Source organism: Pelobates fuscus, chromosome 3 (genome assembly GCF_036172605.1).
Source record: "Pelobates fuscus isolate aPelFus1 chromosome 3, aPelFus1.pri, whole genome shotgun sequence".
Lineage (NCBI taxonomy): Eukaryota > Metazoa > Chordata > Amphibia > Anura > Pelobatidae > Pelobates > Pelobates fuscus.
Genome location: NC_086319.1, coordinates 150,186,456 through 150,203,083, shown reverse-complemented (window position 1 = coordinate 150,203,083; position 16,628 = coordinate 150,186,456). Strand labels below are relative to the sequence as shown.

Sequence of the window (16,628 nt, the reverse complement as noted above, 5' to 3'; positions counted from 1 at the left end):
AATGGCATATAAACTCAAAAATCTCTCTCCTCCGGAAAAGATAAAGACCCATTGTACGAGAGCATTGGCCACCTCCTGGGCTAATTGGGCAGAGGTTCCTTCTGACGACATATGCAGGGCAGCTACCTGGTCGTCACCTATAACCTTCATCAAACATTACAAACTGGATGTGGTCTCTTCCTCATCATCCTTCGGTAGAGGGGTTTTGTCCTCAGTGAATCTCTCATGAATAAATCTCCTTTGCAGCATAATATTGAATATTTTATTCACCCTCCCTTGATTACGGAGCTTGGGTATTACCCATTAGTGATGCTGCCATGAATGGCCAGGAATATTTAAATTTTTTTCCATACTTACCATAATTTTCTTTTCCTGGCTATAATTCATGGCAGCATCAGCAACCCTCCCAAATATTTTTTTTAGCTTTATACTAGACTTTTTATACCTATAGTCTGGTTATAATTGATTGTTTCCTGTCCTTTTAGTGGCAGAGCTAACCCCATTAGTGATGCTGCCATGAATTATAGCCAGGAAAGAAAATTACGGTAAGTATAGAGAAAATTTTCTATATTTTAACAGTGGGATGCTATTATAAAAAATATCGATGTATAAATGATAACCTTAGTAGTGGCATTATCAAGTCCCAGACAATTTTCACACTTGTCCCTACTATATCTGGGCAACCTGGGGGATCAAGGTGGCTATCCCTTCCTTCGTATACACGGAAGGTGTATATGTTGCCACTTTCACACAGTTTATAAAATTTGATCCCATATCGGGATCTTTTGGATGGGATATATTGTCTAAACCCCAGTCTTCCCTTAACCCCTTAAGGAGACATGACGTGTGACATGTCATGATTCCCTTTTATTCCAGAAGTTTAGTCCTTAAGGGGTTAATCTTTATGAGGGACTCTTCTATTGAAAGGTTTTATTGGGGGTATAAATAGTGGCAAATTTACTGTTAAAGTGGGCAATTAAAGGGCATATTTTATAAAGACGATCATACTGCGGATCACCTTTTGGGGGGCACTGGTTATTGTCACTAAAGTGCATAAATCGCAGTAGGTCTTCATATCTTTCCCTCGTCATAAATGGGGGTATTGCAAATAGGATGTTTAGACCAATAAATCCTAATTGTGGGCTTTTTCATTAGCCCCATTAACATGGTCAGTGCCCAGAATTGTTTCAATTCTGGCACACTGGTTGGGTTCCATCTCTCTGGATTGCGTGCCACATACTGCTCCACATAGTCACCCAGACTAATCTCTATCTCCCCAAAAATCTCAGCCCCCAACAACAGCTGCATAACATCCAGCGCACTATAGGCAGACAGGTCAGCCTGTATGCCAGGAAAAATTATTAGGGGGTACCCAGTCATCTGCGCCATGCTCAACATTAGGGGAATCGATTTCCCCTGATGGTCCTGCAGTATCTGGCACATAGTCCCGGTCCCCCTGCGTCACTCTGAGGCAGTGTCAGTCGCCTCTGAGTCGGCCGCTAACAGGGCATAAGCCTCCTCTGCGCTATACGTTCTAAACATTGTTAATACAGCTAACAAAACTGTAACTAAAAATTAAATTTTTTTTTTTATTCCCTAATTCCCACTAAATTCCACCCACCAAAATAACTAAATCACAAATTAATAAAATCAAATAATAAAATTTAACCCCTTAGGGTTACATAAAAACAAAAACAAAATTTAACCCTTGAATGTAAAAAAAAAAAAAAAAATCACAGTAAAGTAGGCGGATCAGATATCCCAGCAGCATTGTGACCGCTGTGACTAGCTGTCACAGCGATCACATGGGCTGGGATATTGGGATTTGCTGCTGCTGGTCTTCCCCTGACTCGGAGGCACCCAGCAACAGCGTTAACCCGCGATCGCCAGCATTGCGGCGATCGGGGGTTAATTTTAACGCGTGACGGACGAGGTCAGTCACTTGTCATTAACGCGAGGTCCGTCACTCGTTGTTAAGGGGTTAATAAAAAAATTAAAAATACACACACAAACATGCTGAAGCCCTACCATGAGCAGACAGAGGACGTAGCCGCTATCTGTGCTCCAGCCTCGGAAAATTTTGATAGTTTTCCCCTGCTTGATCTCCTAGAGGATGGAGTTCAGGCAGGATCCATAGAGGAGGTCCAATTAGGGGACTGACTACCCCAGGAAGATCGCAGCCAAGCGCAGCAGATGCGGTCTGCAAAGAGGGACACGTTCTCTAATTTACCAGGGTTTACTGCACTAACCACCCATAGATTAGAGACTCCTGACCAAACCCCATATAGAATACCAGAGGCGGTTCGGGAGAATATGAGGCAGGAGATGCTCCAACTGGGTCTTTGGGCTTCGCCAGTAGTTCTAGTTCCAAAATGTGACAGGACCACCAGGTTTTGTGTGGACTACAGGAGGCTCAATGACAAGACAGTCTCAGATGCGTCCCCCACCCCTCGTATAGACTAGCTCTTGGATAAGATGGCTCGTGCCTTGCTACTATAGATTTATCTTAGCGGCAGATGCTATTCCTAACTTGGCATTCGTCACTCTGTTTGGCCTATACCTATTTAAGGTAATGCCATTTGGAATGAGGAATTCCCCGGCCACTTTCCAAAGGATGGTGGACCAGCTGTTAGATGGCCTCCAGAATAATGCTTGCACATACCTGGATGACAGCCGTATTCAGTGAAACTTGGGAGGAGCATCTTGTACATGTAGGAGCCGTACTGGATCAGATCAGAGAGGCAGCGTTAATGTTAAAGCCCAGCAAGTGCCACATAGGTATGGCAGAAGTAGGGTGTGGGAAACAGAAGCCCAAGCCAGCCAAGATTGAGGCTGTAGCTAATTGGCCCCTTCCCCGCACTAAGACCCAAGTGATGGCCTTTTTAGGGATTGCGGGATATTACACGTTTGTCCCAAACTATAGCGCCCTAGCTAAGCTCCTCACTGACCTGACCTGCAAAAATTTACCCCAAGTAAACTGGACCCCAGAGTGCGAGCAAGCTTTCCAGGAACTTAAGAGAGCCTTGGTGAATGCACCAGTCCTGGCCACTCCTAATCCAAATAAACGCTTTCTCATCCACACAGATGCCTCTTTGTTTGGATTGGGAGCAGTGCTGAGCCAGGTTGGGGACGATGGCGGAGAACATCCTGTAGCTTATCTCAGCAGAAAGCTACTACACACAGGGAGGTGAGCTATGCCGCCATCGAAAAGAAGTGTCTGGCGGTGTTGCAACCATACGCATATGACCAACAACGCTGCTTACGGATCACAACCCGTTGGTATAGCTTAACCGGGTTGCTGGAGACAACGCCAGGCTATTACGTTGGAGCCTTGCATTACAACCATATGACTCCACAATTCATGATCGACCCGGTAAGTAAAATGGAAACACCGATGGGTTATCACAACAAACAGAACTGGAGAAGTGATCCGTGAGTACTCCCCCGGACATCCCCAAGCCGATCTGTGGAGATCAGACTGTGTATGCCGACTTGTGGTTAAGGGGGAGCTGTGTGGTGGAAACTACTGCCAATTTCGTCTGTTTTGCCGTTTACCGTTTTTTGTTGGACGTACCCGATACATCCAAGGTCGGGATGTGGTTAATCCTTCAATCTAGCTTACCTAAAGGGCAACATTTTTAACAAAAGATTTTCCAAATATAAAAAACAGAAATATTAACTTTTTATTGTACAAACAGCAGCAGTTAGAAATAAAATGTACACAAGTTTTACAATGTATTTATACAAATGAAAATTATACAAAAATAATTAAGACTTCAGCAAAAATCAAAACAAAACTGTACAAATATTTAAAGCGATTAGAGCATTCAATTCTAATAAAAGAATCAAAAAAGTGCAAAATTAGTCTTTTAGTTTGGTGAAAAAAGGATGTTTCAGTGCTTCTTGTAAGGTTATTCTTTTGTGTGGATCATACTCCAACATTCTCTGTATTAGATCAAATAACTGTTCATGGTCCTGATGATTACAATACATGAATTCCTAGAACATTAAAAATAAAAGTAAAACAGTTTAATATATATATATAAAGAATTAAAACCATCAAGAAGTACAGTGTGGTAGAAAAATATAGATGTGGTGGTGGCATAGTTTGAGTTGAGGAAAGGGTAAACTGCGTCACACCAATTATTATAAGTTGGGGAGGGGAAGAAATAAAAACCAAAACATTTGACATAGGCCTCTGGTTTATTGAAATATATTATAAATCAATGCTGCTTGGTGTTCATGGGTCACCTTTGCTGCTTTTGTCACTGTAATCTACTCAAAGTATTTTTTTCAAATGGCTTTTAGTTCATATTATGCATTCTATTTTGATGTGATGAGCAAACAAAGTTTTAGTAGGTCAATCATGTTTTTGCGAATTTAGGGTTTGTCTTTTTTTATATATTGTACAGACTTGTGGAATATTTTGGCATTATATAACTTATGTAGTTTTATTGATGTTACTTGCCTTCAAAGGTTTGCATCGCTTCCTAACATATCTTCCAGCAGTACTATGCTCATCCCAATCCAAACGGTCATGATAAAAATACTTGTGTTTTCTGCAGAAAAGATATATGTAGCTTTTAAAATGCATTTTCTATTTATAAGTGGGGAAAAACCAAAATAAAAAACAGTTTTTGCAATGAACTCCATTATAAAGATCAAGATATCCACAGGATGTATTAATTCAGTTCCAAAAGCCAAGCCCTAGCAGGGCCAATGTATTAGATTATTATTATTAGTTTCAATGTCAGCAACATATCAGCAGTAGCAGAGCCAAATGATCTTCTAGTAGACTTCATTATTTCAGTTCTACTGTATCAGTGCCCATTATATTATGCAAATTCTTCCGTTCTTTTGTCACACTGCCTTTCTCTGAAACTGCAATGTTTTAGATTGCAGGGTTAAGGGGACAGGAACAATGCACCCTGACCACTTCAATGAGGATGCCTATTGAAGTAATTTCTATAATAGGCGCCTACTGAAGTAAATTCCTTTAAATTAGATTGAATAAAAAACAAAAAGAAAAACAGCAAAGAGGTGGTGATTTCACTGGTGTCATCTACAAGTGGGCATATCACTTTTGCTATTGCCCTGCAAGGTCATCACATAGTCACTACCATGTTTAGTGTAAAATGGAGCATGTACCAAATTGGGAATATTTCTCCCCATTACATATTATATAGATTACGCAAAATTATATTTCTTAAACTACATACTGGTACTTGGTATTCATAAAAAGAACAAAAAAAACCCAAATTCTCACCGAGTTTTCTGTATCATGTGAAGTGGCAACGGACCCAGAATTCTTTCCATCATTGCTAGGTGTTCTTTGCTGTCATGTGTCTACAAGTAGAAAACCATAAAGACAATGCTGTAATAATATATCACACATGAATTGTAAAATTGAAAGATCAGAAAAAACTAAATAATTGTGTGGTAGCACCACACAATGTGTGTATTAATAAAAAGGAGCTATTGTTTATTCCACATTTACAGGAGATGAGCCTAATTTACATAAGGTCACTGATCCAAAATTCATAACTTACAAGCATTCCAGGCAGCAAAAGTGCAAAAAATGCAATGGATACTAGCTGTATGTTTCCCAGCAATCCCATGTAGAATGTGCAAATTAAGATGAAGACGCAAGTGCATGCATAAATGAGTAAACATGAAGCACTGTATATAAACACACACAGCATGGTTAACCCCTTAAGGACTGAGCCAAATGTACACGTTTTGATCAAAATGAAAAGTAAACAAAACTTGGAATTTGACTTCATATGTCTGTTCAACCGTAATTTACCTTTTTCATATTCAGTGCACCCACGCTTATTATATATCATTTTATTCAGGAGAAATAGAGCTTTCATTTAACATCACATATATAGTTATGAAGCATAACTTAAGATGAATACATTTTTTTTTTTTTTTTTTTTTAGAAATTAGGAAATCATTTTTTAGTTCTGCATGACATTTTAACTGTGAATGTCATAATACGGTTTGCTTTTACTGAAATAAAATACACATTTGTATTCAGTGACATCTCACGTGTAAAACAGTACCCCCTATGTACATGTTATATGGTGTTTTGGGAAGTTACAGGGTCAAATATAGCATTTTAAATTTTTCAGTTTTTTCACATTTAAATTCACCAGAATGGTTACGTTGCCTTTGAGACCATATGGTCTCAGGGATGAGAATTACCCCCATTAAGGCATACCATTTGCAATAGTAGACAACCAAAGGTATTGCAAATGAGGTATGTCCAGTCATTTTTAATAGCCACTTAGTCACAAACACTGGCCAAAGTTAGCATTAAATATTTGTGTGTGAAAAACGCCAAAAAATAATTTGAACGCCACTTTTGGCCAGTGTTTGTGACTAAGTGGCTATTAAAAAAAAAGACTGGACATACCCCATTTGCCCCTGGGCTACCATACAGTCTCAAAGGCAACGTAACCAATCTGGCAAATTTCAATGTAAAAAAACTGAAACACAAGCCTTATATTTGACTTTGAAAACCCCATAAAACCTGTACATGAGGGGTACTGTTATACTCGGGAGACTTCGCTGAACACAAATATTACGGTTTCAACTAAAATGTATCACAACAATCATATTGTCAGTGTAAGTGCCGTTTGTGTGTGAAAAATGCAAAAAAACTTCACTTTCACTGATATCATCATTGTAATACATTTTACGGTTTTGAAACACTAATATTTGTGTTCAGTGAAGTGTACATATTTTATGGTGCCTTGGAAAGTTACAGGATTAAAACATAGTGCTAGCAAATTAAATTATCTGGACTTTCTGCCTGGGTTATCAGGCAGGTCCCGCAAATTGTATTAATAAAATGACCTAAGTATGTATGTAATAAAAAAAAAAAAAATTATATATATATATTCTAATCGTGCTGTTTATTCAAGCATCAAGTAATACAAAGAAGTGTCGACGTTTCAGTCCTTGGCGGACTTTTTTCAAAAAATCTTTTTTGAAAAAAGTCCGGCAAGGACTGAAACGTCGACACTTCTTTGTATTACTTGATGCTTGAATAAACAGCACGATTAGAAATATTACCGAGTCCTGTGAGTGCACTTCAACAAGAACCTATATATACTTATGGTCGGAGTTTGCACCGAGGCATTAACAAGACTAGATAGATAGATAGATAGATAGATAGATATATATATATCTCACGATCACGTGGCCCAGGAGGGCCGGATCAGACACAGGGGGACTCCCTGGGATGCCAGGTAAGTGTCCAGGACATGCTATGCCGCCGCCAATGTTTAGAGCCAGGTCCCCAAGTACGGCATAGCATGCCCTCCGACCTTAACGGGGTTAATTAATGCATGACTTTCAGCATGAACATTAAATTAATTTATATAACACAAATGTAATTATTTAACATAATTACATTTAAAATGCTGTGATGTTAAATAATTACATTTGTTTTATATAAATTAATTTAATGCCCAGGCTGAAAATCATGCATTAACCAGGTTTAGATTAATCTGTCAGATTCCTGCAAGCTTTGAGCATTTATTTTGATACGATGAGCTAGATTGTAAACAGATATACATGTGACCCTTTCACTTTCAGATACCGGCTGCAGTACAAGTGCCTGCCAGTCTTCCAGGTATCACTGTAAGGCATAATGGCATTGGTGATAACCTTTCTACAAATAAGAGTAATCTTGCACTTCAAATGACATGGTACAATATGCCTGCTTTTAAGCAATGGCAGAGTCTCTATTTTTAAGTAGCAATCTTATAAACGTCATGGAGATTAAAAGCTCTTGTGCAAAGTCTCGAATTTTCATTGGAAAGAACACATGAATAGTTTTAGCTTACAGCCCTAGAAATGCATGTAGTAGTAATCAATGGGCAGGGAATATTGGAAGGCATGAAAGCCTTGGCATTTGTTATTAAAGGATTATTGCAACCACCATGAACAATTCTGCTTTTTAAAGTGGTCACGGTGGTAGGAGTCTGGATGTGCAGTGTTTCAGCTTGAAATGCTGCACACCCAGAGATATATATATATATATATATTTATTTTTTTTATTCTTTATTTTTGTAGTGCACTTAAATAAGACCGGTAAGCTTGAGGTGCCCCAAAAGCAATCCTCAGGACATTCCCACGCTTAACATGCGGGGTATACGATTAACTGGCACAATTTTTATATTTTATCAAGCTGAGTTTAACGTTAAAGCATCAGTTGTAATGTGAGTATATCATGCAAACAGGTTTGGTTCATGCGTGAATTAGATTAGAGACAATATAGGTAGTACAGGTAATGTAGTACAACGCTAGTGGCAACATTCAGCTAATACAGGTGTACCTGTTGATGGTAGTACTTGCGCTTTTTTATGTTATAGGTTAATACACACAGATTGATACAGTGGCGAACAAGCTAGGTATATACATCTAACTGTAAATCTTTTGTTATGGCTAAATTACTTTGCTAATTGTTAGATAGATAGAAAACAAGCTTTGGCGTAGCTGAAACTTTGCACATGTTTAGTAAAACACTGATTCACTGGAGCATGCAACTGGTCTATCTCCGGCTGCTTAATCCTATGCTTGCTGAGTGCTGCTCAAGCAGAGGAGATAATTAGTAAAAAAGCAGAATAAAAGGAATGATACAAAAAAAAAAAATGTAGTAGGCATATCAAACTTGCATCTATCTAGTGTGGGTCACTATAATACAGTAAAGTCCCTCTTTGGTCGGGTTTTTTCTCTTTTTTAATCTTTTCGGAAGATCAATTCCCCCAGACTTCAGTGATTTCCGTGTGGCCCCATGTGTCCTCTTTGGATTCCCGGTCGCGGAACACTGCTTACGGCGCGTTCTTGCTGGCTCACCCGATGCCTCTTTGGGGCTGTGCTGTTCCCTGCTGCGGGTGTCTGGGCTCCTTGCTCCGCGGTCTGGGTGTGCAGAGGAAAGAAGCGGCCGTGGAGGTTACAGACTCGCCTGGTAAGCCTCCTGGCTGTAAGTTGCGCTGAGCGATGCTGTGGCCATGTGGCGATGTTTGTCAGTGCAGGCTTGACGGTCTGCCATCCCCTTAGTCTGCCTGGGTGGGTTTTGCCCCTTTTGGATCTTCGTTGGGTCATCGCTTTGCGGTGAGGCTGGCTGTGGTGTTGTGCAGTGGGAGTCCCCTTAGCTTGGTGGGGTTTGAGTTTAGGTGCGGCGTTGCTCCGTTTGGGCAGTGGTGGGCCGGACCCTTTCTCGTGAGTGTCCATTTTAAGAGTGGGGTTAGTCCCCTTTGTCGCTGTGCCCATATGCTTCAGTCCCTGCAGCGTCCCGCCAGATGAGGATTCCGCTTGCTGGGGCCACAGTAGAGCCTGCAGCTTCTCCCAGGTCGCCCTGAATATGCGGTCGTACCGTAGCTCCGTTTCCCTCTTGATTGTGTGCTCGGCAGTGGAGCATGTGCCATCCGCCATTTTGTAGGCTCCGTCTGCGTTCCCCGGACTCCGTGGTCCCGACGCTCGGGCCTTGTGTGGCCGGTTGGGCATGAGTGGTAGGACCGGGATATCCCCCGCTGGTCCAGAGTGGGGGGTGGGAGGGGGGAACGAGGGCCCTGTGTTGGTTGCCCCTTAGTTTTCGGCGGCAGGAGAGCGGCCGCTTCTCCCGCCAAGCTAGTAGGCCTCACCGGTGCGAGTGGCGTGGGTCGGGTCGATCGTCGCTTGTAATGTATCATTTTGTTTGTCCCGATTTCCCCCATCGCTTGGTGGTCCCGGTCTGGCTTCTAGGTGCCGTTTTGGAAGAGTTCTCTCGCTTTTTCAGTGGTTTGATGCAGGAGCTGTTAATGGCTGCTGCTGCTCAGCTCTGCGGTTCGGCCCCGCCCCATCCCCTGCTATGTTAATAGCTTGCTGGACCCTGCAAGAGCCTCCTGTATGTGATTAAAGTTCAATTTAGAGATTGAGATACCGCCAGAGATATTTTTAATTGTGAGCTGGGGCTAGTTGAACCTCTGTACACATGATCCAGTACTCTGTTGCATATTTTTCGTCTGTCGCCAACATGCACTATTTTTTTCCATTGCAAAGTCTACAAGGGAGAAACTTGTTTCCCACCCCACCACAGAAGGAATCCCTCCCTTCTCCCATCCGATATTTTTGTAATCCCCCGCTCATTCCTCCTCCCATTGCAGACTCAAAGCACACGTGTGCGCTATGAGCCTATTAAATCTTCCAATCACACTCTACACTCGTCTTAACAGAAACATGGCAATATGGAATTATACTTTAATACTTGTTACATACCTGAAACACAGTCAGCCCGAGATAATACTCTATCAATATACATCCTATGCTCCAAACATCACAAGACTGCGACCAACCTAATTCTAGAAAGAGAGAAATTATATATAAATACACACAAAATGGAAATAGGATGTTAGTGCATTCACTTTACACAAACACACACACACCCTGCATTCCCTATACACACACTACACAAACACACCCTGCATTCATTATATACACACTACACAAATACACACAGTTCCCCTGTCTGAACACACTGCATCTACTACATGTGGCATGTATATTTTGTGCATTTATTTTTTCAAAATGGTAAATGTACAGAATATCGGCAAGTTATCAGCCTGAAAGTTCACAGATTATCGGTATCAGCTCTTAAAAAAAAAAAAAAAATCAATATTGGTCGATCCCTAGTATAATGTTATCATATCCCCTCTCAGGCGCAGTTTTTCCAAACTAAACTAAAGAGATTACATTTTTTTAACCTTTCTTCGTAACTAAAATGCTCCATTCCTTTGATCAATTTTGTAGCTCGTCTCTGCACTTTTTCTAGTGCCATAATATCCTTTAGAACAGGTGCCCAAAATTGCACAGCATATTCAAGGTGTGGTCTTACCAGCGATTTATAAAGAGGCAAAATATTATAATATAATATATTTTCACCCCGAGAATTTATGCATGACAAAACCTTACTGGCCTTAGCAACTGCAGACTGACATTGCATATTGCTACCTAATTTGTTGTCTATAACCATTCCCAAATCCTCCGTGTGTGGTTATCCCTAATTTACTACTATTTAGGGTGTAAGTTGCTTGTGCATTCTTGACCCCGAAGTGCATAACTTTGCATTTCTCTACGTTAAATTTAATCTGCCATTTTAGTGCTCAGTCCCCCAATCTATCCAAATCCCTCTGCAGCAAAGCAATATCCTGCTCACATTTTATTACTTTACAAAGTTTTTTGTCATCTGCAAACACTAAAACAGGTCTTTCAATGCCTATTTCAAGATCATTTATAAAATATGTTAAATAGAAGTGGTCCATAAACCGAACCCTGAGGGACACCACTTATTACTTTTGTCCAGCTTGAAAATTTACCAATAATGACAACTAGTTGTACTCTATCCTTAAGCCAATGTTTTACCCAAGGACAAGAATATTCATATAAACCAATTTTTTTTTTTTAGTTTGAAGTCCAACCTATTGTGAGGAACCGTATCAAATGCCCTGGCAAAATCCAAATAGATCACATCCACTGCAACACCCTGATCAACTGACAGGGAAGGGGTTAATTTTTTATTAAGACTGGGTAATGGAGGGTGGGATTTTTTTTAAAACTAAAAAAAAAAGTTATTAAAAACTTTTTAAAGACTTTTTTTATTGTTTAACCCCTAGCTAGCCTAACACCAAATTCACCACTAACTTCCACCCACCCCAGCTAGCTAAATAGATCATTTTAATATATTTAAATCAATTAATACAATACAAATAATCAGATCACAGTAAAATGTATACCCTGCCAATTGTCAGGGAAGGGGTTAATTTTTATTTAAAATGGGTAAAGGAGGGTGGAATTTTACTGATCACTGATCCGTCTGCAGCATATGTGCTCGCTCTCACAGGCTGTGTGAAAGGGGCAGGCAGTGTGATCGGGTGCTCCCGGTCTGCTTCTAATACACAGGCAGACCGGAGGAGCGTTAACCCCGCGATCTATTTGGCGGAAGGGGTTAAGGTAAATTACATCTGATTGAAAGTGAAACCATTTTTTTTTTTCATGCAGGCTGTGTCAATTAGAGCCAGGGTAGGTGTGGCAAGCACTTTATAAAACAGAGACAAAGTAATTTAATTCCTAAATTGTAGTGGATTGAACAGTTAAACCTGAGAGGCATGATCTACACACCAAATCGGGTTCATTAAGCTAAAGTTGTTTAGGGGACTATAGGGTTCCTTTAAATGATCTGAACAGGTAAGAAAAAAAAATGTAATTTAAATAGTCACAACAGACAAGATTTCAAATTTGATTTAAAAATGTTAATCTACCTTAGACAATCACTATCGTGTCAGGAAAAATTACACAAAAACAAAAGCAAACCCCCATTTGACCCCGTTAAAAAGGACTTCCTTTTATTCCAGCGCCGCAGCTCACTACGCCTCCTTGGCTGAGATCATCAAAACTGACAATCTTAGCCAAAAATATGCTCTCCCATAGGAAAGCATTGCAAGGCTATAGCTCTGAAAAGGCAGTGTTTACATTAAAAAGCTTAGTGACAATACTGTAGTTGTTCTGGTGGCTATAGTGTCCCTTTAACATACATTTTACACAATTTATTTCACCTTATGTATTGCATCAATTTTTGTAAAGAATGTTTTTTTTATCTGACTTCCTGATAGAGGGAAATTAACTTTCAAACAGTTTTAACTGCTGGAATACCAACCTAATATTACTTCAGGAGCTCTATAGTGTCTTGTAGAAACCAAAGCACTGTGATGTTCATCATCATAGGTGGCACTGCCAAAGTCAACAATCTTGATATCACTATTTTTCAAACAGCGTTCATCTCTTTTCTGGGGAAAAAAATATAAAAAAATGAAACGAACAAAATGTGTGCAATTTCAAATCAGTTTCCAGTTGAATTCTCATTGATTTGGAATATACTTCTCTATATATCACAAAATGACTATATAAGCCTGTTTTGACTATGTAAGCCAGTTTTTATAGAGATAAACTTTGTGTTTTGCTTTTAAATATACATCTTTCTTGACCACTCGTCTAATTGCTAAAATAGTTACTGGATCCAACAAATACACTTTAAGTTCCACTAGTAATATTTACAATGTGTTAAATAAAATAAAACGTTTCCAGTCTATTAGCCACATAATGGACAGATGCTCAGCTTCCTCAAACAAATATCCAATTTTACATCTGTGTCATGGCTTTTAGTAATCGTCATGTTTTGTCAATACCCTTTTATGGGTACCCTATGGAAATGTAAAGCAGAAACTTAAAAAAGAAAAAAAGATATATTTAAATATATAATAAGTTGCAACTTTGAATCTAGAACAAGTTCAGAATGTTTACTTGCCCACTAGTCAATGGTGAATGAAAATTCAGCCATGCAATTAGTAATTCACTGGTATTCACTGGTAAGCGTGGCAAGCAGCATTTAAGCAGATGTAGTGAAGTAGGTCTTGAGATTTTTAGTGAAAGTTGCTGTTCACATTTGGAATGGGCACCACAAGAGCATTTAAAGGACCACTATAGTGCCAGGAAAACATACTCGTTTTCCTGGCACTAGAGTGCCCTGAGGGTGTCCCTACCCTCATGGCCCCCCTCCCCGCCAGGTTGAAGGGGCAGGAAGGGGTTAATCCCTTACCCCTTTTTTCCAGCGCCGGGCTCCCTCGGCGTTGGGTACTCTCCACCCTCTTCTGATGTCATCGGCTGAATGCGCATGCGCAGCAAGAGCCGCGCGCGCATTCAGCCAGTTCATATGAAAGCATTCTCAATGCTTTCCTATGGACACTGGCGTCTTCTCACTGTGATTTAAAATGAGACAGCCACTAAAGGCTGGATAAACCCATAAGAAGAAGAAGACTGATATATAATTTAAAATTTGTCGAGGGTTATTGCGGTGGAGATCATTTGAAGTCAGACAGTTTTTAAATCTCTGCACATCTTTTGAAAGCCACTTTTGTCATTTAGCAACAGTGACCATTGCTGCCAAGCTGCAGAAAGAAAACGGACACTCTCTTGATGGAGCAAAAGTAACATGTATTCTTTGAATGGTCCATTACATTCATTTCTTCATTTCAAACTTAAGCATGTGAGCAGCACATAGACTGGTCAATCTGTGAGTATACGGTCAATCCTGTCCTAATGTGTTTTATACCCCACCGCCATAGACTGTAAGCTCGTTTGAGCAGGGTCCTCTTCAACCTATTGTTCCTGTAAGTTTTCTTGTAATTGTCCTATTTATAGTTAAACCCTCCCTCTAATAATATTGTAAAGCGCTGCGGAATCTGTTGGCGCTATATAAATGGCGATAATAATAATAATTGTGCATCACTATCATTATACATCACCCCAGTCTTAAATGCTAAAAGTTTACAACTTTTTCCTAAGTAGGAATCTTTTGGCCACGTGGTTGAGAAACCTTTTAAGAAGCTTGTTAAAGGCATAAAAATATTAACAATTATTAGAGTTACTGAAAGAAAATCAGGTGTCATGGTATTACTGTTTTTTTTTTTTAATAGTCTTGTTCTGTGGCATCTACTGACATAGCACCAAGACAGTAGCAGTGACTACAGAGCCTACTTTTTATGATGAATTTCATCAAATGATAGTTATAAGGCCTAAAATCACAATATTAGACTGTACGCAATGGCTAAAGTTTATGAACAATTTAGCCAGTCAGCATGCTGTGCTGCAGAAAGTTTGTTCCAGACTGGCACATGATGCTTTCTTAATGTAGAGTTACACCTCTGGTAGCATAGAGGTTAAACTCTGTATGTGCCATATTCCATAGTAAAACTCTGCAAATACAGACTCTAAATTACTGAAGAGTCATGGTGCTTGGAGTAACCTTTCACTGTGGCAAGCGCATCATCTTTTCCCTTCCCTGAGCGCTGCCTTCTTAGATGATCCTCTGTGAAAAAGCACTGCTTGCCTGAATTAAGATCATGGCATTTGTGCACTATGTGAAGGAATATAACCTTACAACTATGTGAATGGAAAGCTAGGGATAGACTAGTCTATCAGTGGTGCCCAGGCTGAAGCTTCCTCAGGGATGAAAGTATAATCCAATAATTAAAAATAAATAAAAATTTACTTACATTTTAAAAGAATTTCTCCTGACACAAGTCAACGCACACGACTACAAAGCTTTACTGATAATCACATAGCAATGAGCACAACATATTACTTACTTTTTTAGAGTTATAGGAGACTACATAATCAGACTGAACAAAAAGGATGTTTTCCGGTTTTAGATCTGTATGTGTAAGTTTGTTGTCATGTAAAACTGAAATAAACCAAAAATATAATTAAATTGTTATGATGAAGCAACAAAGAAAATATACACTTAATACAATTCCAACAAAATAAACAAAGTTTTACTTACAATTTATAGATTTGCAGATTTGATAAGCCATATTCCTTATATGGTCAACTGGAAAAGGTAAAAAGCTATTTTCCTTGATAAAGTCATATGTGCTTAGTCCAAGCAGTTCGAAAACAATACACACATGACCGTGGTGAACAAACGATTCAATCATCTGAACGCAACGGCTAAAGGTTGGAACAACAAAAAAAAAAAACACAACCAAGTTATTAAGTCAAAACATGACTACACTCAGATACGTGTGAAAAATACACCCACACATTTAAATAGAAGTGAGGTTCACGCTAGTTACCATACCCTGTTAAAGTTTATTTTATATATCCCCACATAAAAAAAATATATATATCACCTGTATGCTAAACAATCATTGGACCACGGGATATAATTTCTGAACACAGCAGTTATACTTGCAGCCCATCCCTTTTTTTTTTATAAGGAGGAGGATATGAAATATATACGTAAATTAACTTGATATCCATAAGACTTGTGGATGACAGATTCACTTAAAGCGTAAAGCAGTGGGCTATGTTTGCTCAGGTAGTACTGCAGGAATCTCAGAAAATTCTCTAGTTTCTTTGGTGATTAATAGAAGGGAAAACAAATACCATACCAGTGCAGAAATGGCAAGAGATATTTCACTGTAGGAGAATCATGTATGCTGCCTTAGATAATATCTTTTCTCCCTCTCCAACCCATTTTGCTATTCTACCTCTTCCCACAAGAGGGCACCCGACATTCCTGTCTGCCAATGATTACCTCACTAAACACCAATTTGTAGTACCAAACTGTACTTAGGGCATTTTTTTTCCCCATTGATGTGCTATTTTGATTTGTTCAATGGTAAATGATCCCAGTCAACAAATCAGAACAAACTATTTTATTAATACTCAATTATAACAGAATATGATAATAAAATACAGTAATAACTTACAATGTGTTTTCTGGATCTTGTTTGTTCAAATGCTCCAATACAAGAATTTCAGATTGGGCTGCGTCACGGTATTTTTCAACATTTTTTATTATTTTAATTGCGACTCTCACATCTCCACTATAAAATACAATATTAAAACACAAAGGATTTATTGAGGAAAGGAATGCAAATTCAGCATTAGATAAGCTGCATATCAGATTATTATTGAAATTGGATGAGCAGATGTATATATTAGAGGTACTTTGTATAAAAGTTGGTTAACAAGAGAAAAATTATGTGATATGATTCAGATAAGAAGGTGGCTTGATGGAA

General features: G+C 39.2%; 1 protein-coding gene across 3 annotated transcripts in view; it reads right to left on the bottom strand.

Moving 5' to 3' along the window:
• Positions 1-3,705: 3,705 nt before the first annotated feature.
• LOC134602549 (dual specificity protein kinase CLK4-like) overlaps positions 3,706-16,628 on the bottom strand; it is a 34,907-nt gene continuing 21,984 nt past the window's right edge. For 2 of the 3 annotated variants that reach the window (XM_063447518.1, XM_063447519.1), the window contains exons 6-13: positions 16,317-16,433; positions 15,386-15,552; positions 15,192-15,286; positions 12,704-12,833; positions 10,270-10,352; positions 5,267-5,346; positions 4,469-4,559; positions 3,706-3,999 (exon numbers count right to left, since the gene is read on the bottom strand). In XM_063447518.1, the coding sequence (XP_063303588.1) occupies positions 3,862-3,999; positions 4,469-4,559; positions 5,267-5,346; positions 10,270-10,352; positions 12,704-12,833; positions 15,192-15,286; positions 15,386-15,552; positions 16,317-16,433 (901 nt within the window). In that variant the 3' untranslated portion in view covers positions 3,706-3,861. The remainder of the gene's footprint in view (positions 4,000-4,468; positions 4,560-5,266; positions 5,347-10,269; positions 10,353-12,703; positions 12,834-15,191; positions 15,287-15,385; positions 15,553-16,316; positions 16,434-16,628) is intronic. The other variant, XM_063447520.1, reaches the window with a different exon arrangement.